The sequence below is a fragment of the Condylostylus longicornis genome, unplaced genomic scaffold (assembly GCF_029603195.1).
Source record: "Condylostylus longicornis isolate FDR11 unplaced genomic scaffold, ASM2960319v2 ptg000001l, whole genome shotgun sequence".
NCBI classification, from domain to species: Eukaryota; Metazoa; Arthropoda; class Insecta; order Diptera; family Dolichopodidae; genus Condylostylus; species Condylostylus longicornis.
The window spans coordinates 1,579,627-1,598,352 of record NW_026577970.1 but is presented as its reverse complement, the minus strand read 5'-3'; the positions used below and the strand labels follow the sequence as shown (position 1 = coordinate 1,598,352).

Genomic DNA, 18,726 nt, shown 5'->3' with positions numbered 1-18,726 from the left:
TATTTTTTTTTATAAATTAAAGTCATCATGAATACGTTGAAATCTTTCAATTTCATTACACTCTTGATTCAAGCAATTTATTTTAGCTTTTCTTATTTCAAATCTTATCGCTCGATGAATTCTTATATACTCTGCAGAATTTTTGTTCTTGAAATTTCTTCTTTTTTTCATCATTTGCAAAATGTGTTTTGTCATCCACTTTTGTTTTGCCACATATCTTTTGGCACCTAAAATATTCTACGACGTGTCGTTTAGTATCTATCGTTTTCATTTGCTCCCAAACGTTTATATTTTCATTTTTAACCGTTCGTAGTTGTTTGTTTATGTCCGTTAGATTAGCTTTTACCTCATTATTTTTTAATTTCTCCATATCCAGTTTCGATTGCCGACTACTTCTCCTTGATCTTCTCCAAACAGAACCACGAATTGGAGATTTTAAAGTTTTCTTCCCGACAAAACTGTGTTCCTCTTTCGTACCTTGTGCCTAGAGCGTTTACTCTTACAGCGTCCACTTGTGCACTAAAATCACCGGTCACTAAGTTATTTTCGTGTAGTTTAGTTTGCCTTTGTTGGTATGTTACTTGATCGTATAATTTCTCTATTTGTTCAGCACATTTATCAACAATAGAAGCATATATTTGGCTATGATGTTACATTGCTAAAGTCTTTCAATTTCATTATCGCTGTTCTATCTAAATATAGTACAAAATTTGTTACGAGCTCTTTTAAATGATCAACAACCATGAATCCAACGCCAGTTCGATGGTTTTGGATGTTGTTTTCAACTTAGTAAAATTTTACGCCCATCATATGTTGCGCATGCTATATTTTCATGTTCCTTTTTTGTATTTTTCCTCTACTATTTGAATCAAGTTGTAAATATGTTAATGAAGAGTTATAGTTTCCTCTCTATTTAGTTTCACTTTTATACGTAAACACATTCTCACTCGCGAAAAAGAAGAACGCAATCTGATTTTGGCAAAAAATTGACCGCTAGAAAAGTTTATTTGTATGAATACAATTTCCAAATCAATTTAACTATTCAAATTCCAATAAAAAAACACGAATTTTGTTGAAATGTAATGAACTAAAGCCAATTCCAAGTGAAATTCGCGGAAAACTAATTCAATCAAATGTCTATTTGCTAAAAGTATTTGGTTTTCCAAGCAGTAAAAATTAGTTCGAAAACTAGGTTGTAGTATATTAGAAAATATCAACGAAATTTAAGTCTGTCCTATCACGTCTTGATTCCTTTCTTGTAATACAACTTGTTGTAAGTGTAATGGTTTTGCACTATCTATTGATTTTGACAATAACTTATATTTAAGCTGTTAACATAGTCAGAATGCAAAGATGCGCTTCGAAATTGAAAGTATGATTTACATTTGTCTAAACGTCAAAAACAAAAAAGATAATGTTTATTTTGCTTGGAATTAGAAATTCAAATCAATTCCGCTATTGTGCAGCGTTGTCGGTAGTGTATATTTAAGTGTGTAAAGATCTTACAATTACATTTGTTTGCGAAGTTGCGTTTATTGATTTGCATCGATATTTAAAGTTTATTGATTTGCATCGATTATCTTAAAGTATTATTCAAAATATGGTACTTTAAGATATATGTATATTATATAATGTGTACCGTTATTCTAATATATTTCAACATGAATTTTCATTCATGTTCATACACATATGTATGTATAAATTTTTTTTTTGGGGATGATGATTGACATGTAGAAATAGATAGTTGTATAATTATTCTCTATCTTTCTCTCTGTAATACGTTTTCTTTTTCCTCTTTTCGGAGCAATAACTATTTAAATACCGAACTATTTCTTTATTTTTAATTATATAATCATAACGTACATATGTATACTATCAATGTTGGGCTTGCCTGTAAAGATCATATAAAGTTATTAGATTTTTACATCATATAAATAATAAAAAAATAAAACAATAATGATACAAATATACAACGCTTTTTTTACCTATACAAATTTATTTGTTTTGATTTTTGACATTTATATATATGTATGTATGTATGTATATGAAAAGAAATAGATCGTAAACGATATTAATATCAGTACAGGAATATGTTGATGGGTGGATGGGTCAGTCGTTAGTTTTTTAATAATATTATTTTGTTACTTTATTTTCACTATAAGCAACTTTATTCAAATTCGTTATGTTTATCGTCAATGTTTCCGGCTTAAAATATTTCAGATTAAGTTGTAAGTACACATTATATAACAACATACATGTATAATATAAAAAATGGCAATATAAAAAGCAAATTTGTGAATTTCAAATAATTTAAATATATTAATAAAGATGTACACATTTATGTATACAATATAAGAATAATGTAGGACGTAACGCATTAATACACACAATATTAATGCTTCGAAAATCAGAAATGGATAGTTATGTATAATTACATAGGTATATGTATATGTATGCACTTGATTAAGTACTTTATGAATTTTAATAAAATGTGATTTTTTTTTAATTGTTTTAAAAAAATTTCTCAATTTTTATTTTCCACTCAGTTCAATAAAATTACATGGACCCAAAAATATCATAAGGATGTAAATATTAATAGATTTCTGTCATCAAATTAATTTTAAAGCTAAAAACTTCTTAAATTGATTATTTGGAGGTTAATTTGAGAATAAAATTTGCCTTACTAGTAATAGTTACGCATACATAAAAAATTGAACCTTACAAAAATGTTCATATATATTATGTAAAACACCATACATTTAATTGCTCTGAAAAAAGTGAGGTACAAAAAAGTTGAACAAAAACCTTTTTTTCTAAATCTTAAACTTTTCAAATCAAATTGGGTTGAAATAAAAATTTTAAACAAATTTGTAGAATAACAAATTAATAACAATAAAATATTAAAGGTTGTGACACAAATTAATCAACTTTGTTTTTGCTCTTAGTGCAAAAATCATTACGGCAACACTTTCTTTAACTGGATCAGTTACAAAAAATTTCAATTTCAAGCAAACAAACTATGAAATTGCATGTATTACTGATTGAGCATGAGTAATCATACTCAGTAGTCAGTGTTATGAGTTTTGGTAAATGAAATTAATATGAAAATGTGGAAAACTGAATCGCATGCTATTTTTGCATTTAACTTGATCTCAAAATTTTAGATTGAAGTTCAAATTTGATTTGAAGGTTTAAACAATTTCTTCTACTTATAACTTTCCTTATACATACAAAAGCGTATACACATTTACATATGTATGTATACGTATGAACATTAACATGTGTATGTAACTCTGATAACTAACTTCAATAACTTTCAAGTACCTAACAAGTTTTTAGCGATGTTATTACAATAATTTTAAATAACAGAAAAACTGTTTTTTGAAGTTAATCCATACCATATCTACAATACAGTGCATTGATAACACCCCGTATGTACATACGCTCATAAACATGCGTTCACACATTTATTCAATCATTTTTTAAATCATTCAAATTACTGATCCATATCAAAATATAACTATGAAAAAATTATTAATTAATAATGTACTCATACATCTGCACGTACATAGTTCATTAGAATGACCATGTATTCCTCTTTGCAAAAAACTTTTGTAAGTGCTCAATATTAATTAAAGCTCAGTATTAATTTCAAAGCTTTTTTAAACAAAATATGTAAAGGGAAGTAAGCAAAGTAAACGTAGTTGCAATAAGAAGTTTATTCGGGCGCTTTAACAACGGTCAGTATGTTTTTGTCTTAAATAATTTTACTCTTTCTCTTTGATTTCGTAAACTAATTTCTATTTAAATATTTTTTCAAAAATTTATTTTTGTTTTGTTCTATTCATTTTGATTTTTGTTCTATTCATTTTGATTTTTATTATTTATTTTTTCAAAATTTTTAGACTTACCAAACAAAAATTGTCTTTTTTATTGTCAAAGCTTACAAAGTAGGGTATTGAAATGAAAAATGGGCATTTGGCGCTTTACTTACTTTGAAAGCTTTCTCAACATTGTGGATTTAGTCTATTTTAATAAAAAATAGTGTAATAATTTAAGTACTTATGTAAAAATATACTTTAAATAATAATTGTTATGCTTTCCACACGATGTAACAAAAATAGATTATCATTATGTAATTAATGTCCAAGTTATGGCATTAGCTTAGCATTTTTAATAATGCCAAAATTTGATATAAGCAATGGATATAGTTACAGATACAGAAAAGTTGTAAAATTTGCGATAAATTGTTAAAAAAGAGGTAACAATCGAATGCTGTTGCGATGTAAACGTGTTTAATATCAAAGTCTCAGGTATTAAAGAATTCACCTTTAAAATAAATTTTATCGTATGATTGTATGTTACATCCGTTTTATTCAACAATTGCTACTGATTCTTGTTATTATTTCTTTTTATACCCTGCACTTCGTGAAGGGTATATTAACTTTGGTATGGAGTTTGTAACTACTTGAAAGAGTCATCTGCTATATGGACATATATATATATACTTGCTCAGCGTAAAATTCTGCGTCGATTTAGACATGTCCGTCCGTCCGTCCGTTTTTTCTTTTGTGCCAAGGACGAACCCTATTGTTATTGGACTAATTCGGACAACGGGTTCGGGTAGCTGACAAACAACTCCAAAAGTTTATTTTAAATATTTCAAAAACTAATAAAGCTATAAATATAAAATTTTGTATACATGTGTCCAATTATATTCTACACATAGTCTAAAAATTAAAATGGGATAGCTGCACCGCTTCAGGTGACTGCCATACAACTCCAACAGTAAATTTTTTATATTCGGAAAAATAATAAAGTCAGATTTATGAAACTTGGCAGTCATGTGTCCAATTATAAGTCAAGTATATTTCTGAAGTTTTAGAGGAATTTCTTGACAGGTTCGGGTAGCTGCCATACAACTCCAGAATAATAAAGTCAGATTCTTGAGACTTGGCAGTCGTGTGTCCAATTATAGGTCAGACATATCCGTGAAGTTTCTATAGAATGATTTCACGGGTTCGAGTAATTGCTACACAATAACGAAAGGTGCAGGGTATAATTCAATCGATTTATACCGACTGAAACGTTTTTACTTGTTTTTATATTAAGACTGAAATTGTTTTCTAAATTTATTTTTTAACATGATCTATTTAATTTAGTTACATATCTATGTATGTGTGTGCTATACGATAAATAAAAGAAAAAAGTTATTTTAGTTTGACCAGGTTTACTCTGAATTACCAAATTTTAAAATTTGGCAGCATGGCAGAAAATTTGTGTCTAAAACATTAATTAGAGATGAAAATCAGCTTTGATAAAGTACGTATGTAGCGCACGAAATATATTAGCAAAAAATTGAAGTATTTTATTCCGAATAAAAGAGAAAAATAAAAGTACATATTTTTATTTCGAAAAAATTACCAAAAAACACTTTCATTGAAGATTTTTTTTTAACATTAATTCTGATCTACTGATATGATTACATTCTTTCAGTGTTCAGGCTCGAATTTTTGTCAGTTATGGATATTTTATTTTTCATTCTTTAGAATAAAATTTAATAAAACATTAACCTTCTGTTTCTTCATGAGATTATTTTAAAATATTGGCGTAATTTCATCAACATAACGTTCGCTTTATATGCATGAATGTATATATGTGCATGAATGTAAATATATATATACATCTCTTTATATATATATATATATGTATATATATATACGAGTTTAAACAATAACGGACAAAACTTATTTTACCAATGCTTTGCAATGGTAATCGATAAAATGCAAAATTTTTCTATTTTGATAATAATTTTTATGCTAATTGTAAACAATAATTGGGTTAATTGTTCAGCCGCTGAACCATTTTTTATACACTTTCGAATAAAAATTTCCGTATTAAGCATTTTCAATTTTTCCTCAATATATTATGCAAAAATTTTTAAAATATGCGTCGACCTGTAATAACTTTTTAACACCAAGTGACTGTTAACGCCAAATGGAATGATATGTACCTGAATTTTGTATACTTTTTAAAAATACTAGATGCTGTTAAAATTAGAAATTACATTGTAGGAATAGGGAATACCCTTTTTTTCTCGTTTCACTTGAGAATATGCTATTTACTTGTCCAGGCCACCATTTAATTGAACTGAATTTATCGTTAATTTGTAAAATTTTTTGAAATATTTTTTTTTATAGCTAAAACTGATAAAGCAATAATTTTTATACCCGTACGAACGTATGTTCGTAAGACTAATTTTAAAAAGTGTTTTTGCGCTTTATTCATTATTATACTTATTTGCTTTATATGAAATTTAGAGCAGTAACTCCAGCTACATACGTATGTTATATCTGATTTTTGATAGAATATAGCCATTATAAACAAGCTCAGCTCCATGTGTTGGGATACCGCCAGATCCTTTAATAGCCACGCTTATAGGGATGATCGTGTGCTTCAATTTTTTTATGTGGTAGTCCCATCCTATATTTTCTTCAATTATCATTCCTAAGTTCTCAACATTATCTACATTTTGAATTGTATTACCTTTAACCTTAATTGTGATATCATTAAACCTTTGTTTAGGGATTTTGAATATTATATAATTGGCTTTTTTTGAAATGATACACAATTCATTGTAATCTAGCCAGCAGCATAAGGTTTTCAGATCGTTATTTAATATATATTCTAATTCTGCTAATAATTTGGCTTTTGCAATAAAATTTGTGTCATCCCCATAAATGATATAGTTTGATCTTTGATATAAACTTCTGTTTTGGTATGTTCATAATATATATTAGCAGGTACAAAAGCGGACCTAATATAGAGCCTTGAGGTACACCTGTTATTATAGTTACTACATCACTAAGTACTTCTTGAGTCTTAACACATTGGGTTCTATTTCTCAAATAACTTTGTAGTAAAGCATTTCAAATACCTCTTATTCCCATGTTGCTTAACAGATCACAAAGTCTCCGATGATTAACTACATCAAAAGCCTTTGTTAAGTCAACGAATACGAAATAGTGCCCCTCGTCCAATGCATCATATATTTTCAAAAATATATTTGATCACTATTTTCAAAAAAAACTGTATTGATTCTTATCAAAACCTATTCCTTGCTTTATGAAATTTCTAATTCTTGCGCTCAATGCTTTTTCATATATTTTTTAAAATTGAGTTTAAAAGTGAAATTGGCCTACAATTCGCGCATTCCTCTTTTAAGCCAGCTTTATAAATTGGAACCAAGCTTGTTTTATTAACTTTTTTATCTCCTTTTTAGCTTCAACTTATTTTATCTTATTTTATTGTTCTTTCATAGTTGTTCGGTTTTCTTTTAGCTCATCATACAATGATTTCCTATATTTCAATTTTTCCACTAAGGGCAGTTTTATCCAACTGTTATTTCTAGTTCTAAAACGGAAAATTTTTGTACACATTTCCTTTGCTTCTTGAAGAGTTTTTATTAAAACATTAATTTCCGTTACCGTTGTTCCACCTATTTTCTCTTTTAGAAGATAGGTGGAAGAAAATAATCTGAAGTACTCGATCATAATCTGTTCTGTGCATTACCCGCGTTTTCATAGGCTATTTTTTGGGCATCTCGAAGTTAAAAGCAACCGTGGCTAGCTAGCCGATGATCTGATAAATTATTATCTTCTATTTTGAAACTAATATTGAAATTATTGTTAATATTTGTACGTTAATTATATGATCAATTAAAATCTTTGTTTGTTGTGTTACTCTTGTACTTTCAATTTTGTTTACTATGTAATATCCTGCAGTAGCTATCATATTTTTATATCTTACTAATATGTTATTATTTTCAAATAAACTCAAGTTGCTATCAGTAAAGAATAAATGATCTGAATTAGTTTATTTTCTAAATATTCTATAAATAAATTACTGTTTTCTGCTGGAGCGTAATAAAATGTACCGATTTTTATTTTCGGTTAAGTTTTTTTCTTTGAAAGTTTTTTTAAGCAAAGTAAGTAAAGCAAACAAAGGAAGATAATCGTAATCATTAATCATAGACCCAAAGAAAACTTCTTTCGGGCCTAGGTTAACAAATAGTGATAACTACTTTTGGTATAGTTATCACTATTTGTCAACCTAGTTTACATACAAAATTTTAATACAGGAATTCGAAATTCCAATAATTCTAAAAAAATAATATTTGATATTTAACAAATATTATTTTTTAGAATTATTCGAATACATTCAACAAATATACCAATAAAATTCAAAATTATTGCACTATAACTATATTAAAACAAACTAATATGAATTTGGAAATAAAATATACCTAAGTAAGTTTTTGCTATTTGCGTGTTTATAATATTTGAATTTAATTTTTGGAAACAAATTTTCAAATCAATATGACATATTTTAAATGTAAATATTTTGACTCATTAAGTTTTTGAAATCAATTCAAATAGTAATACATTTATTTGTAATTATGTATTGGGGTGATAATACTAGATTTTAATTACAAGTCAAATACTTCGAACAATCTTCTTCAACTTAACTTGACACAATCCGGTTTCGTTATATAGGTAACATGTTTGTACTTATATATTTGTATGTGTATATTTGTGCTTTTGTATATAAACAAAACATATTCCTGTTAAAATTTTTTTAAATACATACATCACAAAGCAAACACTTGTAAACCTATAAAATTCTAATACGCACTTATAATTAAATCTTCTACTTTTTTAGGTTATAATTTAATAACAGAATACAAAAAACAATCGCTCTTTAACTCTCGTCTGCAAGGAAGAACTAAAAAAATTATGCACGTTCATCAAAGGACACCACGTACACCTGAAAGTTATTTCAATGTGCCAGAATCTATAGCTTTATTAAATATTGTAAAATCAGAACGAATTCAATGTGCCTTTCAATCTAATCGGAAAAATCATGCCAGTGTGTGGGAAATGGTTGCTGGAATATTAAATAAATATAGTAATCGTAAGAGAAGTGCCAAGCAATGTTGTAATCGCTATGAGAACTTAAAAAAAATTTATACTCAACTGAAAAAGAATCCAGAACGACATGTTCGACGGAATTGGCCATATATGTATTTGTTTCGGGAAATTGAAGAGCAACGAGGTGAAACTTGGGGTATAACAAATAAAAGGGCTGCCACAAATCTTTTGCAATCAGCATTAAATGGTGAGGGTCTGGAACCAATTGAAATACCGGATTTGAGAGATGTTAATACAAGTGGCAATGGCTTACATCAAGATCATATTATTGCAAATCATCAACATCATTTATCAAATCAAACTCATCCGTCAACAGTAACAAATCAAAGTGCTGTTGCATCAGCTATAGTATCAAACGTACAATCATCATCAAATTCATCATCATTGGTTGCGTCAATAGCAGCTGCCGCAGCAGCTGCAGCTGCTGCCGCTGGTAATTCTAGCACGATTCACACAAATAGTCATGGCAATAATAAAATTAAACATGAAATATCATATTATCAGCGAAGAAAAAATATGGTAGCGTTAACGAATATGTTAATGAATCGTGAAGTAATGTTAACAAATTTAAATAATAATAGTGAAAATAGTGAATCTGATCGATTGTTACCAAATAATTTTGTTGAAACAGAATTGCATGAAGATGATGAAGATGATGATATCGATGATACTGATAACATCGATAATCAGAATGATTCAATTATGGTTAGTGACAACTGTAATGATGTAACACAATCTAAGAATAACAATAATATTAATAATGATCTAAGTATAAATAATAATCATGGTAGCATTGATTTATCAATGTTTGGTTTAAGAGCCGTTCATCACAACAATGATCATAATACTCAGAGTAAAAATGACAGCCGCCATAATAACATTAATAATCACAATATTAATTATAATAACAGCAATAATTGTAGTAGTAATAATAATAACAATAACAACAGCAATATTGCAAATAATCATAACAAAAAAAGAAATATTCAAGAATTTGGATTGCCAGACTTTTTAAGCAACATTAAGTAAGTATACATATTTATTTTATTAAAATAATTAACTAACTAGCATAGCATATTATTAATTATGTATCTTATAAAAATCCTACTGCACACTAACTAAACTTAATTGAATTAGTTTATAATTGAAATAATGTTTAATTGCAAGTGATTACCTATTTATTTTGTTTTTATTACTGTTGATTTTCTAATTTAATATTTAAAAAAAATCTCGATGTATGTATGTATTTTATAAGTTTTCCTTTTGAAATTTCAGGGATGAGCCCGTTTCGGATCATGAGTCATGTAATATTAAAACTGATAAAAACGGGTGAGCTCCTCAGTAGTTAAAAATATAAAATATTTTATTAATGTTTTAAATTATTTATTTTATTTTATTTGTATCAACTACATACATAGGTGTTTAATTTTTAACATGCATGTATACATATTGTTTTATTGTGGTATTTTAAAAGAAAAAATAAGAAAATGTTGTGCCTATTTTTTAATGGCTAGGTATCCATTATTTAGTCCTTAATTAGAATTTTCCTTTCTAGAAATTACACTTTTAAAAATAAGCTTTTCAATTTGAATTATGTTGCTTCAACTAACTAGTATACATATATTTATTTTAACATATACGTAATACTTGAAACAAAATATGGGGTATAAACACCCTTCAAAAGTAAGATAAGAATGCTACGTTTAAAACAAAAGTGTTTAGCAAAAATAAAATAACTATTTAAGAATAATTAGAAAATAGCACATATTTAACTGAAATTTACTTCTCGAACATTAAAATTTTATAAAAAAATTAATTTTATTTTCATATTAACAACCTTCCTTAAATAAACTTGGAAGCTAAATTAATTCGGTTACTAAAATTTTACAATTATTGGTTATAAGTGTATGAAAAATATACAAATATATTATGTCATAATATAATTTTCATAATAACAATTTTAATAATCACTTGCTTGTAGAGCTCTTGAGAAAAAATTTTATTTTCATATATGTAAATATGATTGTAATAATGTTTATGCGGAAATTAATATGCGTGTAATTGAAAAAGCATTGTAAATATGTTTTACTTCAATTTTAAATAATTTAGTCAAAATTAATTTTTGATATGATAAGAATGAAATCTATAAGTATGTATTTAGAAAAAAATTTTTAATATTAATTAAATTTTTCGTAAAACGGGAAAAGACCTTGAAATTATTATACAGCTACATTTTTAATATGCATAGTTTAGATATAAGTTACTATTTATACTTTTTCAACATACTAAAATGATTTATGTACCTGTTACTCTGTATGGTAAAATATTTTTTGATCATTTTCATATATTTTAGGCATCCAGAATATTTTATGAACGGATTAAATGGACATCGAAAAAATAGTATCATTAACAACAGTGATAGTAACAATAATAGTAATAATAATAATATTGATAACCATAACAACCTTAACAATAATTCACTTACAAATAATATCATTAATTCTAATGATATAACATTTGATCCAAATAATGATACATTGTCAGAATCTTCAAATATATCACTGACAACACGTAATAATAAACGACGTAAGTCGTCTACTACTGAAACGGATGGTGGTGAAAGTACAAATTATGAATTAATTGAATATTTAAGAAGAAGGGAGAAACGCGATGAAGATATGTACAAAAAAATGAATGATAGAGAAGAAAGACTTATTAATTTATTAGAAAGGACTGTTATTGCTTTTGAGCGCATAGCTGCTGCTGCCAGTACTAATATTGCAAGTCAACAAAAGCAACATCAACAACAACAGCTATTCGGTTTAAAAGAAAATCAGCAATTATTTATAAAACCCATAAATGCAAATCAGAGCTGTAAAAAAACTAATAACATTGATCATACGGATTTAAATGCAGTTAATAGTAATAATAATACTAATTCTGCAATCGAAAATATTAATAATGATAACAATAACAGTAATAATAATGAAATAATGAGTAATAACGAGAATAGTGTCAATAATGACAATAACCGCAATAATAATGATAATAACAATACTAACCTTAAAAGCATTAATAATAGTTCTAATAAAAATAACAGTAATATTATTACCGGTAATAACAACAATAGCAGCATTGAAACAATAAAAATATTAAATGTTGCATCTGTTAATAAAAAAAGTATAGAATCATCATTATCGTCGACATCGTGAAAATGGATTCAAATATCATTCATTATACTCATAAAAAATCACACAAAAATTCTTTTCAAGGAATTTTTTGTTTTAATTAGAATTTATTTTTTATAAATCATTATTTATTTGAATTTTATGAAATATTGCTTTAAAAACATAGAATTACATACATTGAGTCATAAACGTTGAAATATTTTAGAAATTAATTTAAAAAATTGCATTTTAGGAAGACTTATTTTGAGATAAACGGGGTCAAACTCAAAGCCATTAAGTTATTCATCAAAATTAAAAAAAAAAAAAAAGATTTTAAATATATGTATATTTTGTAATAATTTTCATTATTATATAATAGAATGTTCATTATTATATGGAATATTTGAAAAAGGTAATTCATGTTACATTTGAAATTTCATAGAAAGAACTATCAATTTTTGTTTAATTTTCTAATTTAGGAACTAGCGCAAGACTGAAGCATTTTCTCGAAGTTATATTAATTAAGTTAAACTAGTATTGTTATCATATTAATTAAGATATTTCAGAATAGTAACCATATGCTATTTTTATAGTTATATAAAATAATAGCTATTTGTTATTATTTTAAAATATTTTGATACGATTGGTTTTCCGTTATTATATAACTTATACATATAATTTAAAAAACTTCTAAATATTAAATTAAATATAAATAAAAAAAATCTCCAGTTTCTATATTTCAGGCTCAGTTTTTTATTCATTAACTAGTCATAGCTTTCGTTTTATTACGTTCTAAAATATTTCAATGTTATTACTTATTGCAAAGTAAATTAATAAGAACTCTTCAAATATGAACGATATTTTTAAAAAATTATATAAATTTAAAAAAAATTGCAAATAAACTTTCAAAAATTAATATACATCTTATGTATATTATAAATGTTACAGTATATATGTATGTATGCTTAGTTATAATAATAATTTTTTAATAATTAAGTAGCCCTTTTTTAATAGCTTCTTTTAAAATATACATAGACATGTATAACTTAAAACTTAAATATAATTAATTTTTATTTCATGTTTTCAAAAACGCCAATTAACTCAATATTCCACTAAATGTTACTTGTACATGTTCATACATTGTACATCAATTTAAATAAGAGATTGAATATGAGATTGACTAAATATAATAAAGCAAAATTTAATTGATTTATTCAATTGGAAATTATATAAAATCTTGCCATTACCAAAAAGAAAGTCGAAATGAACTAATTATGTCGAATATTTTTGAATATACCAAATACTGTAAGAAATTCAAATAATTATAATACATATTATATTAGTTTTTAAATTATTATATTTTTGTAAGTAGTACTTAAGTAGACCTAGTTTTTTTAATGATTATTTTAAATACATATTCTTCAAAACACGTTGTCAAATTAACTTAGAAATTTTGAAGAACACTTCAATGAAGTTTAGACCAAACAGCATTTTTTTAAAAACTTTATATACTTTATATACATTCAGTGAAACTACATAAAATCACTAAAGTCGTAAACATCATTAATTAAATGTAAATTCATAATCTGTATGAAGTTACATTTCATAAAGATTATAAGGTTACATTATCAAATTTGTGATGTAATTGTAAAGCTACTGTGTCACATTTATGAAATTCAGACCCGTATCACTTTTTGCGGTGCTGCATTGAGCATATTTAACAACAAATTAACATGAATTAAATACCATAAAGTTTAATTACAAATAATTTATGTTGCATTAATAATTTTGATTAAAATTTAATATAACAATGGGTCGAATCTTGTTATTTTTTTAACTTTTATAATTTTTGATTAACTAACCAAAAATCAAACCCATGATCGTGCATACCTTATTTTATTGCTTGTTTTTAAACAAATGTTTATTATTTTTTTAACATAATTTTTAAAAGTAAAAGTTAATAATACCTTAACGTAAAAAAAATTAATAATTACATATTTCAATTGCCTTTGGAATAAACTTTATTCCTTATACGCCTATTATGATGCAAGAAAATTTTTCGAACACAGCTCAATCACATTAAAATTTAATTACACTTTCGTTCACTATAATTATTCAATGCCAACACATCAAAATTTTCGAAATATGTATAAGTAATGAATGAATAAAACTATTTCAAACAAAAATTATCAATGTAAAACAAAATTAAAGTTATGATTTTAATTTAAGTTGTTCGTCAAATCGAATATTAATGCCAAATTAAAATAAAGCATTAAAAAAATATTATAACGTGCCAAAAATTTAATAACCTAAAAGAAAATTCTAGCTTGAGCGGTTAGAGTTTTTTGTTTTAATTATAATTTAGGTTTAAGTTTACATTTTTATTTAAAACTTTAGGTATGTTAAAAATGTATGTTATTACACTTTAGTTTAAGATTTATAAAACAAAAATCTAAACATATTTGTTTAATTATTTTATTAGTACAGAAATGTTTTTTTTTAATCTTCTAAAATTTTTTTTAGTTCAATTATGAAAATACAATGAAACTAAGTGCCAATAATTTTTTATATGAAACAATATCAAAGAAATAAATTAATAAACATGATTTAAATTGTTATTATTTGATTTCGAATAAATAATCGAATCAGCACCTTTTGTTTGGAAATTAAACTTAAGAATTAACTACAAATTTACCTTCTATTTATTTATATATGCCATTCAGGGCAATCAATTTAACAACATAATATATACATAAATATATATATATATATATGTACACATACGAGTTATCTAAAAAATTCAAAATCAAAATTATCATTTAATAAAATTATAACATTGCTATGATTAAATTATAACCATAATTTAAATGATTGATAACATACTTATTACTGAAGTACATCTATTTAAGAAATTGTTCAACTCTCCGTCAACATAACACTAATGCAATCACTTACCAATATTTGTACATAAAAAATTCGCTTAGCTAAAAGAGATAAGAAGTATAGAGATAAGAATTAAAGAGATAGAGATAAGAGATACCTTCTTATTTTCAATTTTATACACATAGGAATTTTTGGGATGTAGAAAGAGTACGGAATAAATGTTTACCTATTTTTTTATAATGTATTTTTAAAGGCGAACAAAAGTATAATTTTCGTATTAAAGTATAGGGAAAATTATTAAGCACTTTAAAAGCGCCCAAAACTATTCCTGTAATTCATTCCAGTATAAAAGCGAAACGATTTAAAAAAAATGCGTCTTATACCCTACTCATACAATGAATAACATATTGCATTGCGTTTAACTAGAAATTTTATATGGAAAAATTCTTCCCAAGTAAAATGTGTCTGCCACCATAACATACTTTTCGAAACATGTTTTCCTATTGTGAAAGATTTATTTTTAAGATTTTTTACTCAAATCAAAAAATATTTTGAAACAAACTTCAAAAATTTATAAAAAAATTTATCTCCATAATAATTTTTAGTAAATTGAAATCCAGAAATATTTCAAAATACAAAAATGACATGAATACAAAATAGAAAAATATTTTCTATAACAAAATAATATAAAAAGTAAAAAAAATTGCAGAATTTAAAAATCCAAATTTGAAAATAGTCATATCTAAAACTCATTCAAAATCCAGTATGGACCAAAAATTCGATATTTTTTTTATTAGTTCTATTAGGTTTATAATTTCTATGCAAATGTTTTGCACTCCAAAAAAATTCATAGAATTCAGTATTTTTGACGAAATAAGCGTAATCTTCGAAAAGTTATTGAAGTATTGCAATAACATGCAGTAAAAGTTGAATGTGAAAAATTGAAAACAGTAAAAAAAAAATCTGATGTGGTCAGCACATAACCGACCGCAATGTGTATTGTCTAGTTAAGTGAAAGTGTTACAGAATATTATAAAAATGTCTGTTAAATACTTCTTTCTAATTTTTAGGACATTAGTAAGCTTATAGTTAACATACCTAGAAAAATGTAAATTTGGCTCTTAGTAGAGTTTCGCTTTGTGCTACCCGAATTCCCTGAAATGCTCGCCAGTTAGTTTCGGTAACAACCAGAACTCAAATATCAAATTTCAAGAAACTCCATCAATTCGTTCCGTAGATATGGTGAAAAATGTAAAATCGGCCCGCAGATCAGTTTTCGAGCCCTGATCTTTCCAAAAAATTTACATGTTCATTGTTTTAATACGAGGAACTCAAATATTAAATTTCAATGAAATCGCTTGATTATTTCTCTTTATATACACAAAAATGTATATTTGGCCCGTAGTAAACGTCCAGTTGCTGACGCCTGATTTCTTCCAAAAGTTAGGAGGTTTCATCGCCGGTAGAGCAAAACTTATATATGAAATTTCAAGTAAATCGATTGAATATGTTCTTCAATATGCTCAAAAATGTAAAACAGGCCCGCTAAAAAGTGCAGTTCCCGAGGTCTGATATATCCCAAAAGTTGATCGATCCGTGCCATGGTGGAAATAAACTTACATATAAAATTTCATCAAAATCGGTTCAGCCGAACTTGAGATACACGCGTGCACACACAGACCGACAGACGGACAGACCGACAGACCGACAGACCGACAGGTTGCTAAAAATAGTTTATTTACACTTCCCTACTATGGAGAAGTACGTTCCCACCGAAAACTCGATATGCAAAATTTGTTGCCATCACATAACCTACCTATTGTTTACACAATACGGTCGGTAACAATGGCGAACACTATGGTTGGAACTTTTTTGCAACATGAAATCGATACAATAATTTATTTCTGAAAAAGAACAAGAAAATTTTTTAGCTAATTCTCCATTTCACTGTTAGCTATCAGCACAAAATAACATTTAAAATGAAGATTATGTATATAATAAAATCAATCTTACCTTACCAACAATATGAAAATATCAAAACCAGTATTCGGTTAATCAAGTAGAAATTCGCTGTCTATTGAAATTCACATTAATATGAATATTATTCAACTTCAATAATTATATCCCTTATTGTAAATATCACTCGTAGCACTGAAATTCGGAGAAGTTACGAATTTCATATTGAATTCCGTAGTAGTAGAACGAAATCCGAAATTCCTAATAGAGTAATAATTATTAATCACACTCGTAAATTAATATAAGCCAGTATTCAAGAGTGGTCGGCATAGATAATATATTATATAATTAATAATAGATACATAGGTAAGTAAACACTTTTTTGAGGTGGCGACATTTTCATTTGGTGGTAGTGGCTCGAACTAATGCTAGTTCAAAAAACTAAATATAGATGTGGCTTTTAGTGTTTATTATTTAAATAAATTGCTATTTCTAAAAAATATTTTAATTTAAAATTTTATAAATGAAACAGAAAATATACAATAAGTTTTTAGTTTTATTTATTAGACAAATAAATTAAAAAACTTATTTCAAATTTTTTTGATTTGAAAATTCATTTTTTTCCATATTTAACGTACTCCAACTGACAATGCAATCTTAAAAAATTATGTTAAAAAATGTCAATATAAAAAAAGTCAATAAGTACATATGTATATGAAAAATCGTAACCATTTCCACCAAGGTTTAGGAACCTGAAGCTTTTTGACTTAAAAAGAAATTGTTCGAAGTTGGCATACCGTGGTGGCGTGAACTTGGTCATTCAGCAGACCTTTGAAAAATCTGAAAAACTGCAATTTCATTAAACATTTATTTTTTTTACTTACAAAAGATGTCAACTCTGAAATATCCTGTTATAGAAAATATAATATACGAACTGTTTGATTACTTAATTCATAATTGCATGCGACCACACAGTTGCAAGTGTGCGCACTTGAATATAAACTTATTCAATACAAATAAGCAAACATGTTGTTTCTCGAAAATTGTGTATAACTATTTCCTGAAGTCGATTATTCATTTTCTAACTATACATTTCTTCTTTTATATAACGTTTTCTATTATGGAAATATTTTATCTATGTAAAACATTTCGGCTGTTTCATTCTCGTGATACATGCAAAGATATGTAAGTATTTTGAAACTATTTAAATTAAAAATAATTAATCTTTACATTACATCATTTCACAAATAATTGGGTATAAACGGAAAAAAATCGATGCAGCAACGATGCAGTAATACTTTAAAGTTTGGTGTACAAAAATGTCAAAAATACGCATCATATTAAATCAGCTGTGCATAAATTCTTACAATTTTGTATTGATGCATTTTTTATGTGGAAGCTGAGAAGCAAATAATTTATAATTTTAACTCAATATTGAATAAAGTTAATTATTTCTTTATACATGGTATTAATATTTTTAAATGTTCCATTATATTAAAATGTCCAAAACTTAATTGAAATTAAAAAAAAAATGTTTAATAGATTTTCAGTTGTTTATAATTTTAATACTTTTATCAAACCTTTTCAAAATAAACGCCAAAAAACATATGATTTAGAAAAAGTCAAAATAATATTGCATCAGCAAGGTAAACGCGTCACATCGGTATAGCATCAGCAACTTTTTTCGCATCGACGCTGCATTGCTGCACATTTTTGATTACTTTCCGATT

General features: G+C 26.1%; 2 protein-coding genes across 5 annotated transcripts in view; one reads left to right on the top strand and one right to left on the bottom strand.

The window, feature by feature from the left end:
• LOC129605700 (putative uncharacterized protein DDB_G0286901) overlaps positions 1 to 12,810 on the top strand; it is a 28,775-nt gene extending 15,965 nt beyond the window's left edge. The window contains exons 2-4 of one of the 2 annotated variants that reach the window (XM_055515647.1): positions 8,722 to 10,015; positions 10,266 to 10,319; positions 11,344 to 12,810. In XM_055515647.1, coding sequence (XP_055371622.1) covers positions 8,722 to 10,015; positions 10,266 to 10,319; positions 11,344 to 12,202 — 2,207 coding nt within the window. In that variant the 3' untranslated portion in view covers positions 12,203 to 12,810. The remainder of the gene's footprint in view (positions 1 to 8,721; positions 10,016 to 10,265; positions 10,320 to 11,343) is intronic. The other variant, XM_055515728.1, reaches the window with a different exon arrangement.
• Positions 1 to 14,455, bottom strand: part of LOC129605896 (carboxypeptidase Q-like) — a 69,505-nt gene extending 55,050 nt beyond the window's left edge. Inside the window, exon 1 of one of the 3 annotated variants that reach the window (XM_055515937.1) lies at positions 14,048 to 14,455. The gene's annotated coding sequence lies outside the window, so the exon portion shown is untranslated. The remainder of the gene's footprint in view (positions 1 to 14,047) is intronic. The other 2 variants (XM_055516157.1, XM_055516076.1) reach the window with 2 other exon arrangements.
• Between the last annotated feature and the right edge of the window lie 4,271 nt (positions 14,456 to 18,726).